Source organism: Microcebus murinus, chromosome 1 (assembly GCF_040939455.1).
Source record: "Microcebus murinus isolate Inina chromosome 1, M.murinus_Inina_mat1.0, whole genome shotgun sequence".
NCBI lineage: Eukaryota > Metazoa > Chordata > Mammalia > Primates > Cheirogaleidae > Microcebus > Microcebus murinus.
In genome coordinates this window covers 56836027-56853952 of record NC_134104.1, presented here as the reverse complement: position 1 = coordinate 56853952, position 17926 = coordinate 56836027, and the positions used below count along the sequence as shown (strand labels likewise).

At 40.3% G+C, this 17926-nt stretch overlaps 1 protein-coding gene across 2 annotated transcripts in view; it reads right to left on the bottom strand.

Annotated features, from left to right (window-relative positions):
- Nucleotides 1-17926, bottom strand: part of SIDT1 (SID1 transmembrane family member 1) — an 88474-nt gene that overhangs the window by 43113 nt on the left and 27435 nt on the right. For both annotated transcript variants that reach the window (XM_012787531.3, XM_012787532.3), the window contains exons 3-9: nt 16861-17031; nt 8395-8440; nt 4842-4943; nt 4124-4207; nt 2485-2572; nt 1074-1145; nt 234-327 (exon numbers count right to left, since the gene is read on the bottom strand). In XM_012787531.3, the coding sequence (XP_012642985.2) occupies nt 234-327; nt 1074-1145; nt 2485-2572; nt 4124-4207; nt 4842-4943; nt 8395-8440; nt 16861-17031 (657 nt within the window). The remainder of the gene's footprint in view (nt 1-233; nt 328-1073; nt 1146-2484; nt 2573-4123; nt 4208-4841; nt 4944-8394; nt 8441-16860; nt 17032-17926) is intronic.

Below are 17926 nucleotides of genomic sequence, written 5' to 3'. Positions count from 1 at the left end.
ACTATATGCATACTGGTGTAAACACTGCAGTGATATAAAACTCTGTAAGGTAATTTATCTCTTTTTACAGATGAGGAAACTGAAGCACAGATAGTTAAGTGACTTGCCCAAGGTCACATAGTGGCTGAGGTCGACTTGGAGCCAGTGACTCGGCTCTACAGCCCCTGCTCTGCTCTAATCACCACACAGAGACAGGCAAAGGGGGTTAACGTTTCTGGAAACCTTTAACCTACCTCACACAATGAACAAACACAACGAGCAGATATCCCACATAGAAGGACAGGAAGATGAAGACGCTGAAGAGACTGGATTTCACATAAACGGATTCTGAGGGGAGAGAAACAACTTTGGTCAGGTTGTCCTCAGGAGCAAAGAAGATTATGTTTGAGACAGAACAGCTTAAAGGGCCCACCTCCATCACACCTATTCTTAAGTCCTAAGAAATTCTCATTCAGAGCAGCAATGCTCCTGGAGGTCACCCAGACACTATCTGAAGGGACCGTCTTGCTAGCAAAATAACAGAAAAGTGAGCTCGCTCTCTCTCTCTCTCTCTCTCTCTCTCTCTCTCTCTCTCTCTCTCTCTCTCTCTCGGCCTTTGCACCAGCACTTCTCTTCTCTTTTGAGTGCCTCAACACAGAACTCCTCTCTCTTTTCCCCTCTATTTGCCTTTTCTCTTTCCCACTCTTGTGCTCTCTCTCTCTCCTTCAAAGAAGATAAAATAAAATTTATATTTGTATATCCTTATCTCCATGCAAGAAATATTTCTCCACCCATGTTGTGAGCACCTGCTGAGTTTTCCACCCTAACGTTATCCATGAGTGGCTGCTTTTCACAGTGATGACTTCCCAGTAGAAGCTGGGAAGGACTGCCTGTATACAGTTTCATAATGGAGTTTCCTTCCTTTTTGGAAGAGATTTCACAAAATGCTCTGATTCTCTTTTCTATCCCTAAGGTAAATATACTTTTAGTTTTCTGATGATGATTTTCTCTGGAAGGATGATATTAGTATTAAATTGTATTATAGATTTCCTGATGCAGGAATCTCTCCAAAACTTTCTGGAGCTAACACTGACCTTTGATAGAAGGAACAATGGTCACTTTAAGGTTCTTTGCTCGTTGTAGATTCCAGGTCTGATTCTCTTTTTCTGGTTAAAAAAAAAAAAAAAAGAACAAGTCTCAGTGAATCAGATACTAGATTCTTGGCCTCTCTTTTGAACAGTTGTTAAAAAAAAAAAAGTCCAGAATTAACTCTGGCTGCAGAATCTTATTTTAGCAAGAACTGGAGGAAAATCCAACCCCTAAACCTTCAAACTATCTAGTATCCATTTTGGTTAAGACTCTCTCCATTTGGCCTTTGCTTGGGTGCACTTTCGTAGCATCTAGTTGATGCATGTGAGATTGTAGCTCCCTTCTCCAATGAAGGATTGACCCTGCCCCTGACATCCACAGGCATCTGAAGAAAACAGCTGCAAAAATAGAAAGCTACCTCTTTCTTTGGTTTGCATTTTTCTAGCCAGTGAGTTTTTTCCCCTTATATAGTCATCAAAGGCTTGTAGTTTACAAGGAACATTGGACATTGGTAAAACTCTAGAGGTATGTGATTAAGAGATAAAAAACATACCAGCAGAAATTTCACCTAAATACCAAGGGAACCATATTGCACTCCACCTTAAACATCCTCTGTGTTGGTCACACATCGTTCATCAGTGGCTGGTGGTCTGTGTTGTCAATAAATAGCCTCTTCTATTTCCAAGGTAGTTACTGAGTAGTTATCCATAACTATCTGAATTATGCCTAAGAGCTCATGCAACACCTTATCATTGGGATAAGTTTTACATTTGGCTTTCTTACTATCTTGCAAGGTACAATTTGGGCAACTGGAATGGAGAACTCTGAATTTTCCTTGACATCTTTGTGGAAATGATGACTACTCATAAATATAAGTGGCTCCATTACTGCTAGCTACTGATCTTAGGAAATGAAACTTGATCCTTTGTGTAAGATCATTACTTCATGGCAGCAAATATTTATTGAGTAAAGAGTTAACTGGGTGAACTTACCTTACATGGCGTGAGGGAATACAAGACTTTGAAAAGATGAAATGGACTAAATGATATTTTGTAGTGTCATTAATACCTTTAGATGTATTATTTTCGTCTTTTTGTTTTTTTCTCAAATATCTCTCAGACTGCCTTGACAAGTTACTGCTGAGGGACACTTACTTAGTGGGAACTAGAGATGAACTTTTGGTTTCCCTTTCATTGCCTTCCTTCATGTTTTCCTTCCTTCCTTCATGTTTTCCTTCCTTCCTTCCTTCCTTCCTTCCTTCCTTCCTTCCTTCCTTCCTTCCTTCCTTCCTTCCTTCCTTCCTTCCTTCCTTCTTTCCTTCCTTCCTTCTTTCTTTCTTTCCTTCCTTCCTCAACTTGAAGACAAAGGCACCCTCAGGTTTTTCTAAATAGCTACGTACTCCTCATGAGCTCTTACCCTGGATGAAGAAAGATCCTCCACAGGCATAATCTTCAGGCTTTATCACAAACACCACGAAGAACTGCTCTCCTGGAAAATCCTTCTTCTGCATAAGACATAACAACCTTATGATAGGCAGGTAAGAAAGATAGCGAGAGGAAGGGAGAAAGTCCCTGAGGTTAGGGGGCAGAAAGAAAGAGGAAAGAGAAGAAAGTAAAGTTCAGCCCTGCCCTCTAACTCTTTAGAAAGGACTTTCACATACCCATGATCTACTCCAGATTATCCGCAATGAGATAATTGTCACATCCAGGAAATTAAAGTGAATAGATACACTGTTCTGATTTCAATCAGTTTTGTGCCCATTTGAGTGCTTAGAACTATAACAGACACCATATAAATAGTATGTCAATAACTTGTGTTTAATAGTTAATACTGTATATTAAAGTTTTATTTTAAAATCTAATGTAGCATGCATGAGGGATAAATAACTTTCTAAAAGTCATTCAGTCAATAGTTAAATAAATAATTTAGGTTAGAGAGGGAAAGGACTCAAGTCAGATCTGAGTTATCGTCCTGGCTTTCACTTTCTCTGAGGCCTGTTTCCTCATCCATGATGAAGTGTGGTTGACAAGATGCTCTTTAAGATCCATTATAGTTCTACAACTCTGTCTTTTCTCTTAATCATCCCCAGATTTCTGTTATCACTGAGAAAATGGCCCAAGATTGAAGCATGGGTCCAAAAGAGAAGTAACAATTTATTGGCAAACACATCCAAGGTAAACATGTACTAATATGCTTTGCTCTTCATTAATTTAGTGTCCTGGGTTATATAAAATATGAAGTTCCCTATTATGGTTGTTTTATCATCCTTTTTAATTTGGGAACACCTAATGCTGGAATGCTAAGGAAGAAATAAATTCTAAAACAGGAGCAGATATTTGTGATATTAAATCTGAGGCCCTCAAAAATTAAAGCCTAACTGATAGAAATTTTTAGGTCTGATGCATAAATTATAATTAACTTTTCTTCACTCTTTACTTGTTTTCAATAAACAGTATCACCTTACCCTAAAGAACAGGTCAAGTTGCAGGTACCTCAAGTAAATATCACCCCAAAGGCAGGGACAGAATCCCTTCACAAATATGCTGACATGGTGTGTGTATGTTTTTGCTAAAGAATGACCACTGAAATGATCATTTAATTACAAATACCAAAAGGGTACACTGCTGCAAAAATATGGTTCATATTCCTTTGAACCTGTTTATTCTGTCCAGAGTTGAAGTCTTTTACTTCCTGATACTGGTATAGAATATAATTGCTTTAAATGGATATAATAAACTTCACCCTAAATTGGCATGCCCAATGAGGAGATTGGAATTCTGGCCCTACATCTTTAAGCAATCTGCCAGATGTATGTCCCATTGCACCAGAATCCCCATGGGAAAAAGGGTACCTGGCAGAGTAGCATTGTCTTCCTTTACCCAAGCTTTGATTTCAGGCGTAGTATAATAATATTAGTTTTTAAACCAATCAGAAAGGAAGGAGATCCAAGGCACACAGTGGATGGCCATCCCACTGGGGTGCCGGCCTAGTAGATAAACTGACTATCAGTTGAGCGTTGTCGTTGACAATAATGACCACAGAAGTGATGTCTCACCTGTAGCGTGATGGCTGCTTTCTTGGTCATGGACTGATAGACACCATTAAATTCCACGTTGTGGTCGAGATCATACACCGGGCACTGTTGCATGCATGGGAGATAAAAAGGAAAGCACCCCTAATGTCATATAATGTCATGCCACACCCAGGTACTGTCAGGGCCTTTCACCTGGATCACAGAGCAGGGGGGCCCTACTAAGACAGAAACTGTGAAAATTTCCCCCCCAAGAATAGTCATTAAATAGTCCTAAAACTTGGTGCCTTCTCCTCTAAAGTCAGTCACCTTATATTGAAAAGAACTATAAACGGGTTGTCTTAAAGAGTGTAACATTTTTTCCCATTTTTTGTTAACACCTCATGAGACAGAAAGGACCCAATGTTACAATAAAAATTTAAAAACAAATGGTAGGTTTCTATTTTATTTCTCTGTGGAACAGAGACAACTTGGTCTTGTTTGTTTTTTGTCATGATCCTCCCTCCCTCCTTCCTTCCTTCTCTTCTTTGTAGATTTTGGTGAGAAGTCAATTATTCCCTATCTCTCTAAATCAATGTCCGAAAACATGGACTGCCCACTCCATGTTCACAGATACTATTCTTGTTATTTGGCAGTTTGGGGGGAGATACACAGTTCCCACCCCTCTCTTTCATTTGCTCTGGGATAATGCTAATATAATGCTCTATATTCCATACTAGGCTGACAGGTTGTCGGCACTCACCATGATATTCTGGACTGAGACAACAGAACATGGATAAGCCATTTCAGACACCACTTTAATGATGACTGAGTCCACGTCTTTGGGAAACTTGTACAGAAAATACTGAGAATAAGAAAAAGAAAGACATTTCTTAATATTTTCAGTATTATAGGATTGTTTCCTCTACTATCAGATGCAAAATTCATATGTAAATTTCAGTGAATCTCCATTTATTAATTCAGCCAGCCATTTACCTCAGATATGTTGGGTAACTAATTGCTCTGTGCAGGGCCCTGTGCCAGACGTTAGGAACACAGTGGTGATAAGACAAAGTAGCCGTTTCAGCCAACGTTGCCATTTCGTTTTTCTATGATATGATCATTTCTTTCTCAACCAAACTTTGCCACACTTCAATCCATTTCCTGATTAAGAAACTCCACCCCTACCCCTCTGAATTAGAGGTATGCAGGATATAGCCTGAGACAAAATTTACTTCTGTGTGGTCATTGTGAAATATGAAGCTCCATGTTGAAAAGCAGGTAAGCCTGTTCTTCAACAATTTTAACTGCCTTCTCATAGGCAAGAATTAGCACTTGACCAATCCTTCCCCTAGATCTTCTGTGAAAGACTCTATTTGTTGGCTGGAAAGTACTGAGAAGACATTCAGATTCAAAGATCAAGCCCTACATATAGTCCCTTGAAATATGTTCATAACATTTCTTTTTCTCTTCTCTTCTCTTCTCTTCTCTTCTCTTCTCTTCTCTTCTCTTCTCTTCTCTTCTCTTCTCTTCTCTTCTCTTCTCTTCTCTTCTCTTCTCTTCTCTTCTCTTCTCTTCTCTCCTCTCCTCTCCTCTCCTCTCCTCTCCTCTCCTCTCCTCTCCTCTCCTCTCCTCTTCTCTCTCTCTTTCTCTCTTTATCTTTTTCTCTTTCTTTTTTTTTTTTTTTTTTGACAGAGTCTTACTCTGTTGCCTGGGCTAAAGTGTTGTGGCATCAGTCTAGCTCACAGCAACCTCAAACTCCTGGACTCAAGCGATCCCCCTGCCTCAGCCTCCTGAGTAGCTGGGACTACAGGCATGCGCCACCATGTCCAGCTAATTTTTTCTATGTAGTTTTTAGTTGGCCAATTCATTTCTTTCTATTTTTATTAGAGATGGAATCTCGCTCTTGCTCAGGCTGGTTTCGAACTCCTGACCTTGAGCAATCCGCCCACCTTGGCCTCCCAGAGTGCTAGGATTACAGGCGTGAGCCACCTCGCCTGGCCTTTCTTTTTCTTTCTTTCTTTTTTGATCCTATTCCTTCTAAGGAAATATTTCTAATTGAAAGAGGTTATACTGTTTACCTACTTAGATTATGAATCTACTGGAAAAATCTATGAACTCTAAATTGTAAACATGTTGCTAACGATGAGGAAAGGGGAATTCTGCCCAGTAGTTACAAATACAGTAACTGGTTGAGAAGCTGTGTTAAGCTTATGATAAATATTTTGAGGGAACCAACACAAACAAGCTTAATATCCTAAGACTCTAATAAACTTACCACTTTAAAAGAGAGGCAAAATATGTTACAACTTAATTTTGTTTTCCAACATCTTCTTCACTAACACTATTTTGAGAACTAGGGCAATAAAAATAGAATGTGTTTCAATAATCCAAAGCTTTCTAATGGGGAAAAAAATCATCTCAAGATTAAGGAGTGTCATTAATGATGCTATTTGGAAATCTATTCATACCTCATAACAGATGGCAATACCCCCAAGAGCCCACTTCATTTTGGAGCTTGATTCAAATACATATAATACAGGGCTCTTCAGAAGATGAGTAGACTGGAATCCCTAAGAGGTGTTCTTGGTTCTCAGGGGAACCATATTTTGTAACTCAAGAGCATTATTATAATTACTATTAGCAATAATGAACATCATATATGTTCCTATATATGATAGTAACTGATTTTGTGTGAGCAGTAAACACCTACTGGAGCTTTAACTAAATGCCAAAGTATTATCAACCTTGTTTATCTCTGGGTTAACATAAACCCCAAATAAATATTTTGATCCCTGCCCTGACAATCAACTTTTAACAAAAGAAGCAAATGACAAGTATCCAAAGAAATGACTGGAATTTAGGCTAAAAATTACCAGCTGGGGCCTGTTTACCTGCCCAGTTTCTGCAACCTCCTTTTGTCTACAGAAATAGAGGCAGTGATTGACACAGGTTATCTGAGAAGGTGCAGTCCTTTGGGTGAGTTCATAGAAACAGAAAACCTTTCCCGAGTCAAAGAGGATATAAAATACAAGCCTAAAATGGGAACAATTAAGAGTAAAGTGAGACTTTCATAGATATCATGGAATTTGTTTTGTTTTATTAGTGTGTTTTAAGAATATTTTACTCCAGTTTGAGGTTTATATGCAAATTATTTGGGCTTTACTATTTACATTTTTTTAAAAATAAAAAGAAGCCATAATATATAATTGTCACTGACTTTTCATTCCATAAGCTCTTCCGTTATATCAAATAGCGAATACAACATTCAGTATATCATATTTTTTATAGCTTTGTGCAGAACTATTAGACTGTACTTTTTCTGTAGTTGGAATGAAATTTGTTCCCCTTCTTTTTTAGGTATCTCCCATTCCACCTTGTAACTAGTGCTTTCTAAATACTTGAGATTAAATGGTCAATAAATGTTGAGGGCAATAGATTGTGGGCCTGTGGGCCTCTCTTGCCACTGGGTGGCAGTATATATGTACTGCAGAGACTTTCATTGAATGGGGAAATAAAACTCTAAAAAATGTGTGGGAGTTGGTTCGTATAGGTTTGGGAGAAATGATTGTTCTGAGTCTCTTCTGAACTCAATGTTCCACAACATTAGAGTGGCAGCTTTAAATCACCCATGATGGAGGTATTTACACCACAGAAATGGGCAATCACTACAAAGGAGAGCTTTCTTTCTGAGAACCAGTTGTTAAATATTTACCAGGACATCAGTGATTGTAATAAATTTACAACAGGTTAATATAACATGTTGCATGTGGAACTAATTTATTTCACTCATAACAATAAAAATTAAAATCAGTCTTATTTTTATTGCATTTCCAGATCAGTTCTTATTTGTGTAGCTGTTTAGTGTCAGTCTTCCACTTCCTGTTCCCCTTCTTTCCGACTACCAGATCCATAATGGCCGGAGTTGTGTCTCTCTCTACTTCATCCTTGTGTCCTCAGCACCAGGTATGGTCTAATCAACTGCACAGGGACTTGGCAGTCTCAATTCTCAAGAATGACCAAACTGGGGCTAGGGATTGGCACAAAGTAGGCACAGGATTTGCTCAATGAAGGTTGAACCAAGGAACACCTGAAAAAAAATATCATGCCTCCCATTTTACACCAGTTAAGTTGATAAGATTAAATGTTGTTGTATCCAAAATCCCAGTAACATGAATAACAAACCAGAATACAAATATATCTCAAGTTGTGAAAGACTAATAGCAACACCACATGCTGACTCTGCCTGTTACCATGGTTTCTTTGGGCAAAACCCACAGGTAAATGCTTGATAACTCTTGGAACCCTTCACTTACCTGAGGTTGAGAGGGGCTGGCAGTGAAGTGAAAGGCAACATTTGTCCTGAGAAATGTACATGGGAGAAGGGAAAGGGGGAAAAGTGAGAGAAAAGCATAAGTTAGCAAGCAAAAATTATTTATTTAACAGAAAGCCATCTTAAACTAGATATGAGGAGAGCCTAACCCTTTGTGAAGGGAGCTCTGGTCCTATCAAACTGCCAAAATAAACTGCACAGGGACTTGATGATCTCAACTCTGAAGAATGTCCAAACTGGGGCCTGACATTGTTTTGTTTTTAAATATTCATGGTATCAGACCTACATAAAAGTACTCTGTTTACATTTGTAGCCACTTTTGCCTTGGGACTCTTAAGAAATCAAGCACAGGGTTTAGGTGTCAGAAGTGGGCTGAAAGAAAGGGAAAACACAGGTTCGAGGTCCTTTTGGACAATGTAGATACCACTTCCAAATAATTTTGATGGATCTATGCCACAAGATCATTTTTCACAAAACATGGTGAATAGGTAACCACCATGGGACTGTCCCTGGGAATAGGAGTATGTGCTTCCTGCTCCCAACCACCTCCCCAATTGCTTGCCATGCCAGCTGAAATTCTCAAAATTTTATCTTCTTTGGGTTGGGCACTGCTTTCTAAGGCTCTCCTTTAAAATGTAAATACTGTCTGGGTGCAGTGGCTCACACCTATAATCCTAGCTCTCTGGGAGGCCGAGGTGGGCAGATGGGCGGATCGTTTGAGCTCAGGAGTTTGAGACCAGCCTGAGCAAGAGCGAGATCCCATCTCTACTATAAATAGAAAGAAATTAATTGGCCAACTAATATATATAGAAAAAATTAGCCGGGCATGGTGGTGCATGCCTGTAGTCCCAGCTACTCGGGAGGCTGAGGCAGCAGGATTGCTTGAGCCCAGGAGTTTGAGGTTGCTGTGAGCTAGGCCGACGCCACGGCACTCACTCTAGCCTGGGCAACAAAGCGAGACTCTGTCTCAAAAAAAAAAAAAAAAAAGTAAAATGTAAATACTACCAAAAGAATGGAATGACGTTAGTTTCCCTCTAATTAGTAATTTACTGTGAATTATTTTATTGGATACTTTCATTTCTTCTGTGAAAGACAGCAATGATCCAGGCACGGGAGGAAAGGAGAGTGTGAGGAGCATGCAGGACGCACACATTTATCAGGGAGAGTGCAGTCTGCAGTGAGCATCTGTGAAACAGTTGAAAAGGTTTGAAAACAAAAAGACAAATTTGGTCCTCTCTATACTTTTGTAAGGGCTGCTTTCCAGCTCTTGCCACATCGCTAGCTGTGAAGCTCACTCACACAATCCACTATGTTCTCAAATCCCTGGGCTGCTGAATCATCATCCCTGGGGGGGGGGGGGGCGTGCTCCCACCATTCCAAGGCAGCCTGCATTTCTGGGCGTCTGAAACTGAACTTCTTCTGGGCTGCCCTCATCAGCTTTGTATCCTGGGGCTCTCTGAAGATTCTTTCCTTCCAGTTCTAATTTTTCTCTTGTAAAAATTAAATATTTTTTTAAATTAAAGATTTCTTTAGAAAGGGCATGTCAAAACATTTAAGCAAGAAGTATATAATTAAAGGTGCTATTTAGAAGTTATAAAATTTGAGCACTATTTTATAAAGGTAATGACACCACCATTTAGGCTGTCATTGGACCAGGCTCAGAATTCAGCTTGCAACAGTGGATTCAAGTTTTACATAACCGCTTTCCACAGAAATCGTCGTCAATGTTGAGGGTTGGTTCTGTGGAAGCACAGTTGAAAACTCCTGGCCTTAAGCCAAAGTCAGTGTCAAACCCAGTTGTATTTCTGCTCCAAAGAGACCACAGCCAGAGTTAGGACCTGTGGTGCCATGTGTGGGCTGAGTAGGGCCCTCTTAGCAGTCTGGGGAGTGTCACCTGCTGTTACCAGGACGACATGGGGCTTTCAGTTTTCTTTGTTGCCAGGCCAGAGGAATGAAGAGGACACTGATTTTCTTGGCTAGCAACAGACAGCATGAAGCATGACATTTCCAGAAGCAATCTGTGTTCTTTGGCCAGGTTTTAAACAATTTCCCCCATCACTTGAATTTCAATTGTAATACTGAATGTATGGATATTGATATGCACTTTCTGTTTTTTTTTTCTTGTTCTTTATATTTTATTTGCTAGTACAATGCATGTAAACTTGGAAAGCATATTATTGTCTTGAAGACTATCATATAGCCCTCTCTTTCTCATGGAGTCACCAGTATGCGCAAAATAAACATTGGGTCTGTTGCAAATAAAACATTCTACTTCCTTCCACATGGGCCCTAACAGAGGTGGGGGAAGGTTTATTTCATCAACGGTCATGAATCAACAGAGGCAAAGCTAACTGCAACTCATACACCTTTAGTTTTAGAGAAAGAAGCGTAAAAATTTCACCTTATTTATTTCAAAAATTAAACAGAGGAAACAAATATTTAATCAATAAATATAAGAGGCTAAGAAAACACCTTTGTTTCCTTGTTTGGGCTATTTTGAGGAAAGGGAAAAGGGAAAAGGAACAGAAGGAGTCAAGAGTGTTGCAGGTGCAGATAAGGAGACCGGAAGAAGAGGCAGAAAGGGGCCCATGGCAGAGGCAGAAAGAGGGAGAAGAAATACAGACGAGAGAGGAATAAAACAAAAGAAAGACAGAGAGATGGGAAGAAAGGGTAAGTGGGAAGAGAGGCAGGGACAAAAGTTCAGCAGTTTGCAGGTGAGAGTCATGGCATGCTATTCATCCTGTATTACTAAGCCCTAGCACAGAGTGTGGTGGGAATTCAAAACCCCCACTTTGCTTCTTGAAGGAAATTATACCTACTATTCAAGTTGAGTATGGACTCCAGAATATCCCCCCCTGTTATCTCCTTATTGCCATCTGCTGTGAACGCCCTTCACTACCCCAACTTTTTCACCAATCCTCTTGTCATCTGCAACCCTCTGCCCCACATCCTTCTCTCTGGTCTAAGTATAAACTCTGCACTCAGGCATTGAATTCCTATCCTTGCTACCGTCCTCTGGGACTTTGCTTCTACAAACATCCAACTTTCCTATGAATTTAGTCTGCCTTTCTACCCCTTCATTTATAAATCTACTCTAGTCTCAATCATTTTCAAAATAAATAACAAACAAAATATCCCCCCAAAATGCCTCTTTTATCCTTGTATCTCCCTCCTTTAATGCCATCCTATGTCCTCTCTCTCCTTCACAAACCAGGTGCTTCTGAGAGTATTCTACTCTCATCTCATTCATTCTTTCCTCTACCCATTCAAAGAATCAGGATTCTTTCCCCATCATCCCCTTGAAATTGCCTTTGCTAAGAGAGTAATTGTCACCTCCTGTGTTAGTTCAGGATGCTATAACAAAATACCATAGACTAGGGGGCTTATAAAAGACAGAAATTTATTTCTCACAATTATGGAGGCTGTGAAGTCCAAGATCAAGGTGCCTGCAGATTGGGTCTCTGGCGAGCACCCACTTCCTTATAGACGGTGCCTTTTTGCTGCATCTTCACATGGTAGAAGAGGCGAAGAGTCTCTTTTAGGCTTCACTGATAAGGGCACTAATCCTATTCATGGGGGCTCCAAACTCAGGGCCTAATCATCTCCCCAAGGCCCCACCTCCTAGTACCATCAGCTTGGGGATTAGGATTTGAGCATATGAATTTTGGGGAACACAAACATTCAGACCATAGCTCATTCTAATTGCTAAATCCAGTCACTTAACCCTCAACTATCTTTACTTCTCTGTGACATTTGACACTGATGACTCCTCCCTCTGTCTTGAAACACTTTCCTCCCCTGGACTCTGTGACACGTACTGCCTGGGTTTTCTCCCTCACATCTGACTGTGTCTACTCAGCCTCTTTCCTTAGCTGCTGTTCCTTAGACCATCCCTTAAATGCCCCACAGTCTTGCTCTTGATCTCATTTTCTTTTGCCCATATATTTGTATATTCAGCTGTGATCAATACCACAAAAATGCCAGTGAATCCTGAGTCTCTATGTCCAGCTCAGGGCCATCTCTTGAACAGTCACGGAACAGTGATCACCTGCTGGGCTTCTGCACTTGGCCATCCCTCAAGTTCCTCAAACTCCTCGTGATCAAAATGGACTGTGATGCCATTTCCCTGATCCTGCCACACCACATTTCTTTGTCAGTAAACATCACTAGAATTCCAATGTCACTGTCCAGTCATCTTGGACTCCTCCCTCTCTGTCACCTTCCACAACTGATTGGCCACTATGTCCTACTCATTCTATTAGTATAAAAGTAATCTGCTCCTATCTGAAGCACCAACTTTGCCCAGTATAGCATCAATAAGAAAAAAAAAAGAAAAGTAATGTTAAATCTTTACTGTAATCTCCCCGCAAATACCAAAGGGTGATTACAGAGAATGACACATAGCAGAATGCACTAAAAGCCTCTTACCCATCCATTTCCTCTAAAAAGTTGACCACTTTTCACAGCATGGTGGTCTAGCTATCTCATTCTCTCCTCTCTCCTCTCAAAACAGGCTTGAAATCCCTACATAGAAGGTTAGAGGAGGGTGGAAGCCTGCAAGTATTCATGTAGGACTATATTTTATACTGCCACATATATTTGTTGAATTTGGGAATTATCCTTGTGTGCATCATATGCCTCTTTCTCTCCCTCATGACTTTGTTGTCGCCATATACATTCAAGTTTTAACCATTTTTTATTCTTCTCTATTCAAATAACTTTTCATTTGCCTATTTGCCTCTACTCTTTCCTTTGTCCAAATTGACCTTCAACACTGCCACCAAAGTCATCTCATCTCTATAAATCAGATATGTTCACGCTATTCTGTTGCTTAAATCCTTTACTGGCCCCATAACCTGTAAGGTGAAGTTCCAACACCCTAGTCCAGCATCTAAGATCTTAAAGACCAAGGTTGGGTACTGTCTGTTTCTCCAAGTCCTGTCTTCTGTAGCTCTGCCTCAGGCACCCAGAAATCCTGAAGGGTTTCTACTTCCTAAGTGCACTAGTCTGCTATCCATGACTCAGACCTCTCCCCTGCGCGTCACGCTGGCTATACCCAACACTCTGCCAGACATCTGTACTTCAAACTCAACATGTCCAAAAGTGAACTTAGCATCTTTTCCTTCCCTCTTCAATATTCTTGTTTTCATTTAGTGGCACCACCATTTATAAGCTACACTGTCATTCTTGTTTACTCTTCCATTTCCCTTTCCCCTTATATCCAATCACGTTTTATCAATTTCACCTCCTAAATTCATCAGTTCACCTTCTCATTATTTATCTTGACCACTGCATCAGCCTTCTAACTTCTCTGCGTCCAGTCTTGTCCCCTTCAAATCCATTCTTCACACAAGTGTCACAAAGTAGACAACTGTCTAAATGTCTTAACACAGCCTCTAAGCTCCTCTCACCCAGGGTCATATGCCTGCCAGCTTCTACAGCCTCCTTCTGTTTCCTGCCTGCAACTTCACACTGTAGGACTCTGAACACCCAGGCCCTGGAGTTTGGGGGAGTGAGTAGTGGCAAAGACGCAAGGGTGTGTGGAGAGGTGTGGGGGATAGGTAGATGGCAGGGAGCAATGCTTTAAGGCAGAGTTGTTTTATTTTTAAAGATGGATTTAAATAAATAAATGCCTTATGGAATTGAAAAACATTTAGGGGAACATACAAATTGGCGGAACAGTTTTAACAGAAAGTAGAAATAGCATGTTATGGTGGGAAGAGCTCAGAACTGGGAGTCAGAAGTAGAAATTTGTCTTAATTTTGCCCTTTCCTAGCCCCGTGAGTTTGAACAAGTCACTCATCCTATCTGGGCATCAGTTTGCTTATGTGTAAAAGTGAGGTGGGTGGATTAGATTCCCAAAGGTCCTTCAATTCTTAAAATTTTATGATTTTAGGGGAAAAATTCCCCCAAACATGTTCCATATACATTCTAATCTGCCACTCAAAAATGTACAATAGAAACTGCAATGTTAGAAATTTTGAGTTAATTCTTCAGTGTTTCGAACAATACCTGGAGCCCAGTTCTTACCACAGCCCTCAGCTCTCCCCCCACGCCCCGCATCCTCTGGATTTCTGGGTCACCAGGGAGGAAGGGCCACATACATCTCAGCTACTAACTCTTCTCAGGTTTATCTTGGTCTTATAAAAGTCCTTGTAACAGTGAGCATTTTGAAATGCTCTCAATGCCTGGTTGCTGTGGCTAAGTTATATTTTAAGAGGCAAACACAGCAAACAATGTGAGGGAATAGATTCGCAGTTTCACCAGCATGCAAATCATTCATTAACACTCGCACAGAGCTGTGACCTTATGACTTCAGTTTCACAGAATTCAGTTCCCCAAAGGGTCTGATTAACCAGCCCTACAATTCAAGTGCACCGTCGCCAGCTGTCACTGACAGGTCAAAGACACACAGAGACCAATCGGTAAAGACAAGGTTTCTCTGAAGTTCAAACTGCACTCTGTTCAAGTATTATAATGTGCTTCCACTCCCATCAAATGTATATGCATGAATTCCTACAATGTTAAATATTACACATAGTTTTTAAAATTATTATATTAAACTTAAGCACCATATTTAGAAATTGTTTAGGGTAGTGGTTCTCAGCACCGGCTGTACATTAGAATCACCTGGGGGAACTTTAAAAACTATACCAGTGCCCCAAACTCCCCACTAGAGACTCTCATTTAATTGATCTGGGTGGATCTTATCTTTTCCTGCTTATTTTTGTGGGGAATAGAGTTTTCTTTGCTCTTGAAATCATCACATCATTTTTTTCAGCACCAGAATTAATGGGAGGACTTGGAAAAAATGCTGTGACTACTTCTCCATCCTTCTGATCAATTCATTCGTACCTCTGTCCATCTGTTTCTATGGGTACAATGCTATGTCAAGGGGAGTACAGAAGACCAAGATAAATATTTGATTCCTGTTAGCAACTCCACTGGCTACAGACCTCGTTATAAACTGCCTTAGAAAATTTAGAGAGAGCTTTACAATAGAGCAGAACATTCTGATCAGAAATATAAGCTGTAAAAGAGTGGGAATACTAAATAGTTTTAAATTTTATTTTTTTAAATTAACTTTTTAAATAAAATATAATACACATAGAGAAAAGTATACAGTTATAAGCATATATCTGAATAAGTTATCACCAGGTAAACATAGCCATGTACTTGTTCTTTCCTCCCCAAAGATACCACTGTCCTGACTTCTAACATCATGGAATAGTTTTGCCTATTTTTAAGCTTTTTTTTTTTCTTTTTTTTTTTCATAAACATACAGAACAGGAATAAGCTTTATATAAATGGAATCCAACAGCATGTGTTTCTTCTGTCTGACTTCTTTTGCTCAACATTGTAAAATTTATCCATGTTGTTAGGTATAGCAACAGTTTATTTTCATTGTTGTATTGTATTCCATTGAATGAATCCCACAATTATATATCTAAGAGTTGGATATATAACTAGGAGTGGAACTACATTGTCAGGCCTTTCAAATTATAGCAATTTGGTAGTCGTAGTAGAATCTCGTTATGGTTTTAATTTATATTTATTATAGCTAAAGAGTGGGGTTTTTTTTTTTTTTGAGACAAAGTCTTGCGTGTCACTTTGTCACCCAGGCTAGAGTGCAGTGGCATCTCAGCCTAGCTCACAGCAACCTCAAAGTCCTGGGCTCAAACCATCCTCCTGCCTCAGCCTCCTGAATAGTTGGGACTACAGGCATACACTACCACATCTGGCTAATTTTTTCTATTTTTGGTAGAGATGGAGTCTCGCTCTTGCTTAGGCTGGTCTTGGACTCCTGACCTCAAGCAATCCTCTCTCCTTGGCCTCCCAGAGTGCTAGGATTACAGGAGTGAGCCACCTCGCCCAGCTGAAGCTGTGTTTTTTGACCATTTGGGTAGCTTGCTCGGTGGAGTACCCAAGTCTCATGCCCCTGTTTTTTCAGCAGGCTTGCCTGTTTGTTTTATTTTTTAAAAAAACAGGAACAAAAGTAACACTAGTCACTCCAAAGAAGGACAAAGTCACATTCCTACCTATATTCCTAACCTGGAAAGAGAAAACTGAAATAGTAATAAGTTTAGGAAAAATAGCTTAAAGTCTTCTTTAAAGCAAAAACAAAACTTCCTCCAGGAGTGTGGTGCTGGTTAGTTACAAAAGTACCCAGTCACCAGTAATTCTTGCCTGGACTACAGACTGGACAGACCCCTCCCACAAATAGCTCCTCCCAAGCAGATTCACCTATGAGGCCAACTGCTCTTAGCCGCTGTACCAGTCCCCTACCGCCTCCCTATTGCATAGATAGCTATGGGCAGGAGAGTACAGAAGGTGAGAGGATAATGTGCTAAGTGGATAATTTCCTTCTAGAACGGTAATCTGTAAGGATGGACACCGAATTGAAGATCAGAGAAGTAAACAGAACAAAACCACCATGAGTCCTGCTTACCGGAGCTGGAAGTGCTTGAGCTTGGTGACCAGCAGCTTGTACTGGGCGCCCAGTGGTGCCATGGATGCTACATCTACAAATATCAGTTGCTCCAGAGGTCCTGTTTCGTTGGTTGCTTCTGAGGGACATAAAGTGCGGCTCACTTCCTGGTAGTTATAGCTCCTCTGGTATCTATAGTAGCCAATGGAGGAAAAAATCAACAAGAACAAAAAAGAGACTCCATGAATGAGCAGGGAAGCCTATCTCCAAATTTGTTTTCAAGTCCTTATGCTTTTTTTTTTTTTAGACAGAGTCTCACTCGTTTGCCCTGGCTAGAGTAACAGCAACCTCAAACTCCTGGGCTCAAGTGATCCTTCTGCCTCAGCCTCCCAAGTAGCTGAGACTAAAGGCATGCACCACCATGCCCAGCTTATTTTTTCTATATATTTTTAGTTGGCCAATTAATTTCTATTTTTAGTAGAGACAGAGTCTCGATCTTGCTCAGGCTGGTCTTGAACTCCTGACCTAAGGTGATCCTCCTGCCTCAGCCTCCCAGAGTACTAGCACTACAGGCGTGAGCCACCGGGCCTGGCCAAGTCCTTATGTTTTAAATTTCAGACTGGACTTCTTGATGGAACTAGCATTGTTAGCACTGAGTTGTGTGATGTGGTAACAGGGACGTGAGGACTGTTCTGTGCTGACTGTTCACTTAAGCAAGGTCTACATTACACTAAGCCAGCCTCCCAACTCGGTGAGGAAAAAATATCAAATTTTGAAGAGGAACTAGCCTGATAAAACAACCAGCTGATTTCATTTTTCCACTCTTCAAACTTTTGCTAAAATAGAGGGTAAAGAAAGCCCCTGAGACCCAGCCAAAGCTATCAGAATCATTATTTCAATCTTCAAACTCCCCAACCCTTAAAAATGATGTAACACCATACTATGTTCCCATTTTGTTTGCCTTCTGGGTTTTTCTCATTGGTGCTATAGTGCCTTATACAGTTCTCCCCTGAGAAAGTAAAAATTCCATGGGGGCAGGGAATTTGTTGTTTTTCCACCTCTGTATCCCCAGCACCTGTTACTTAGT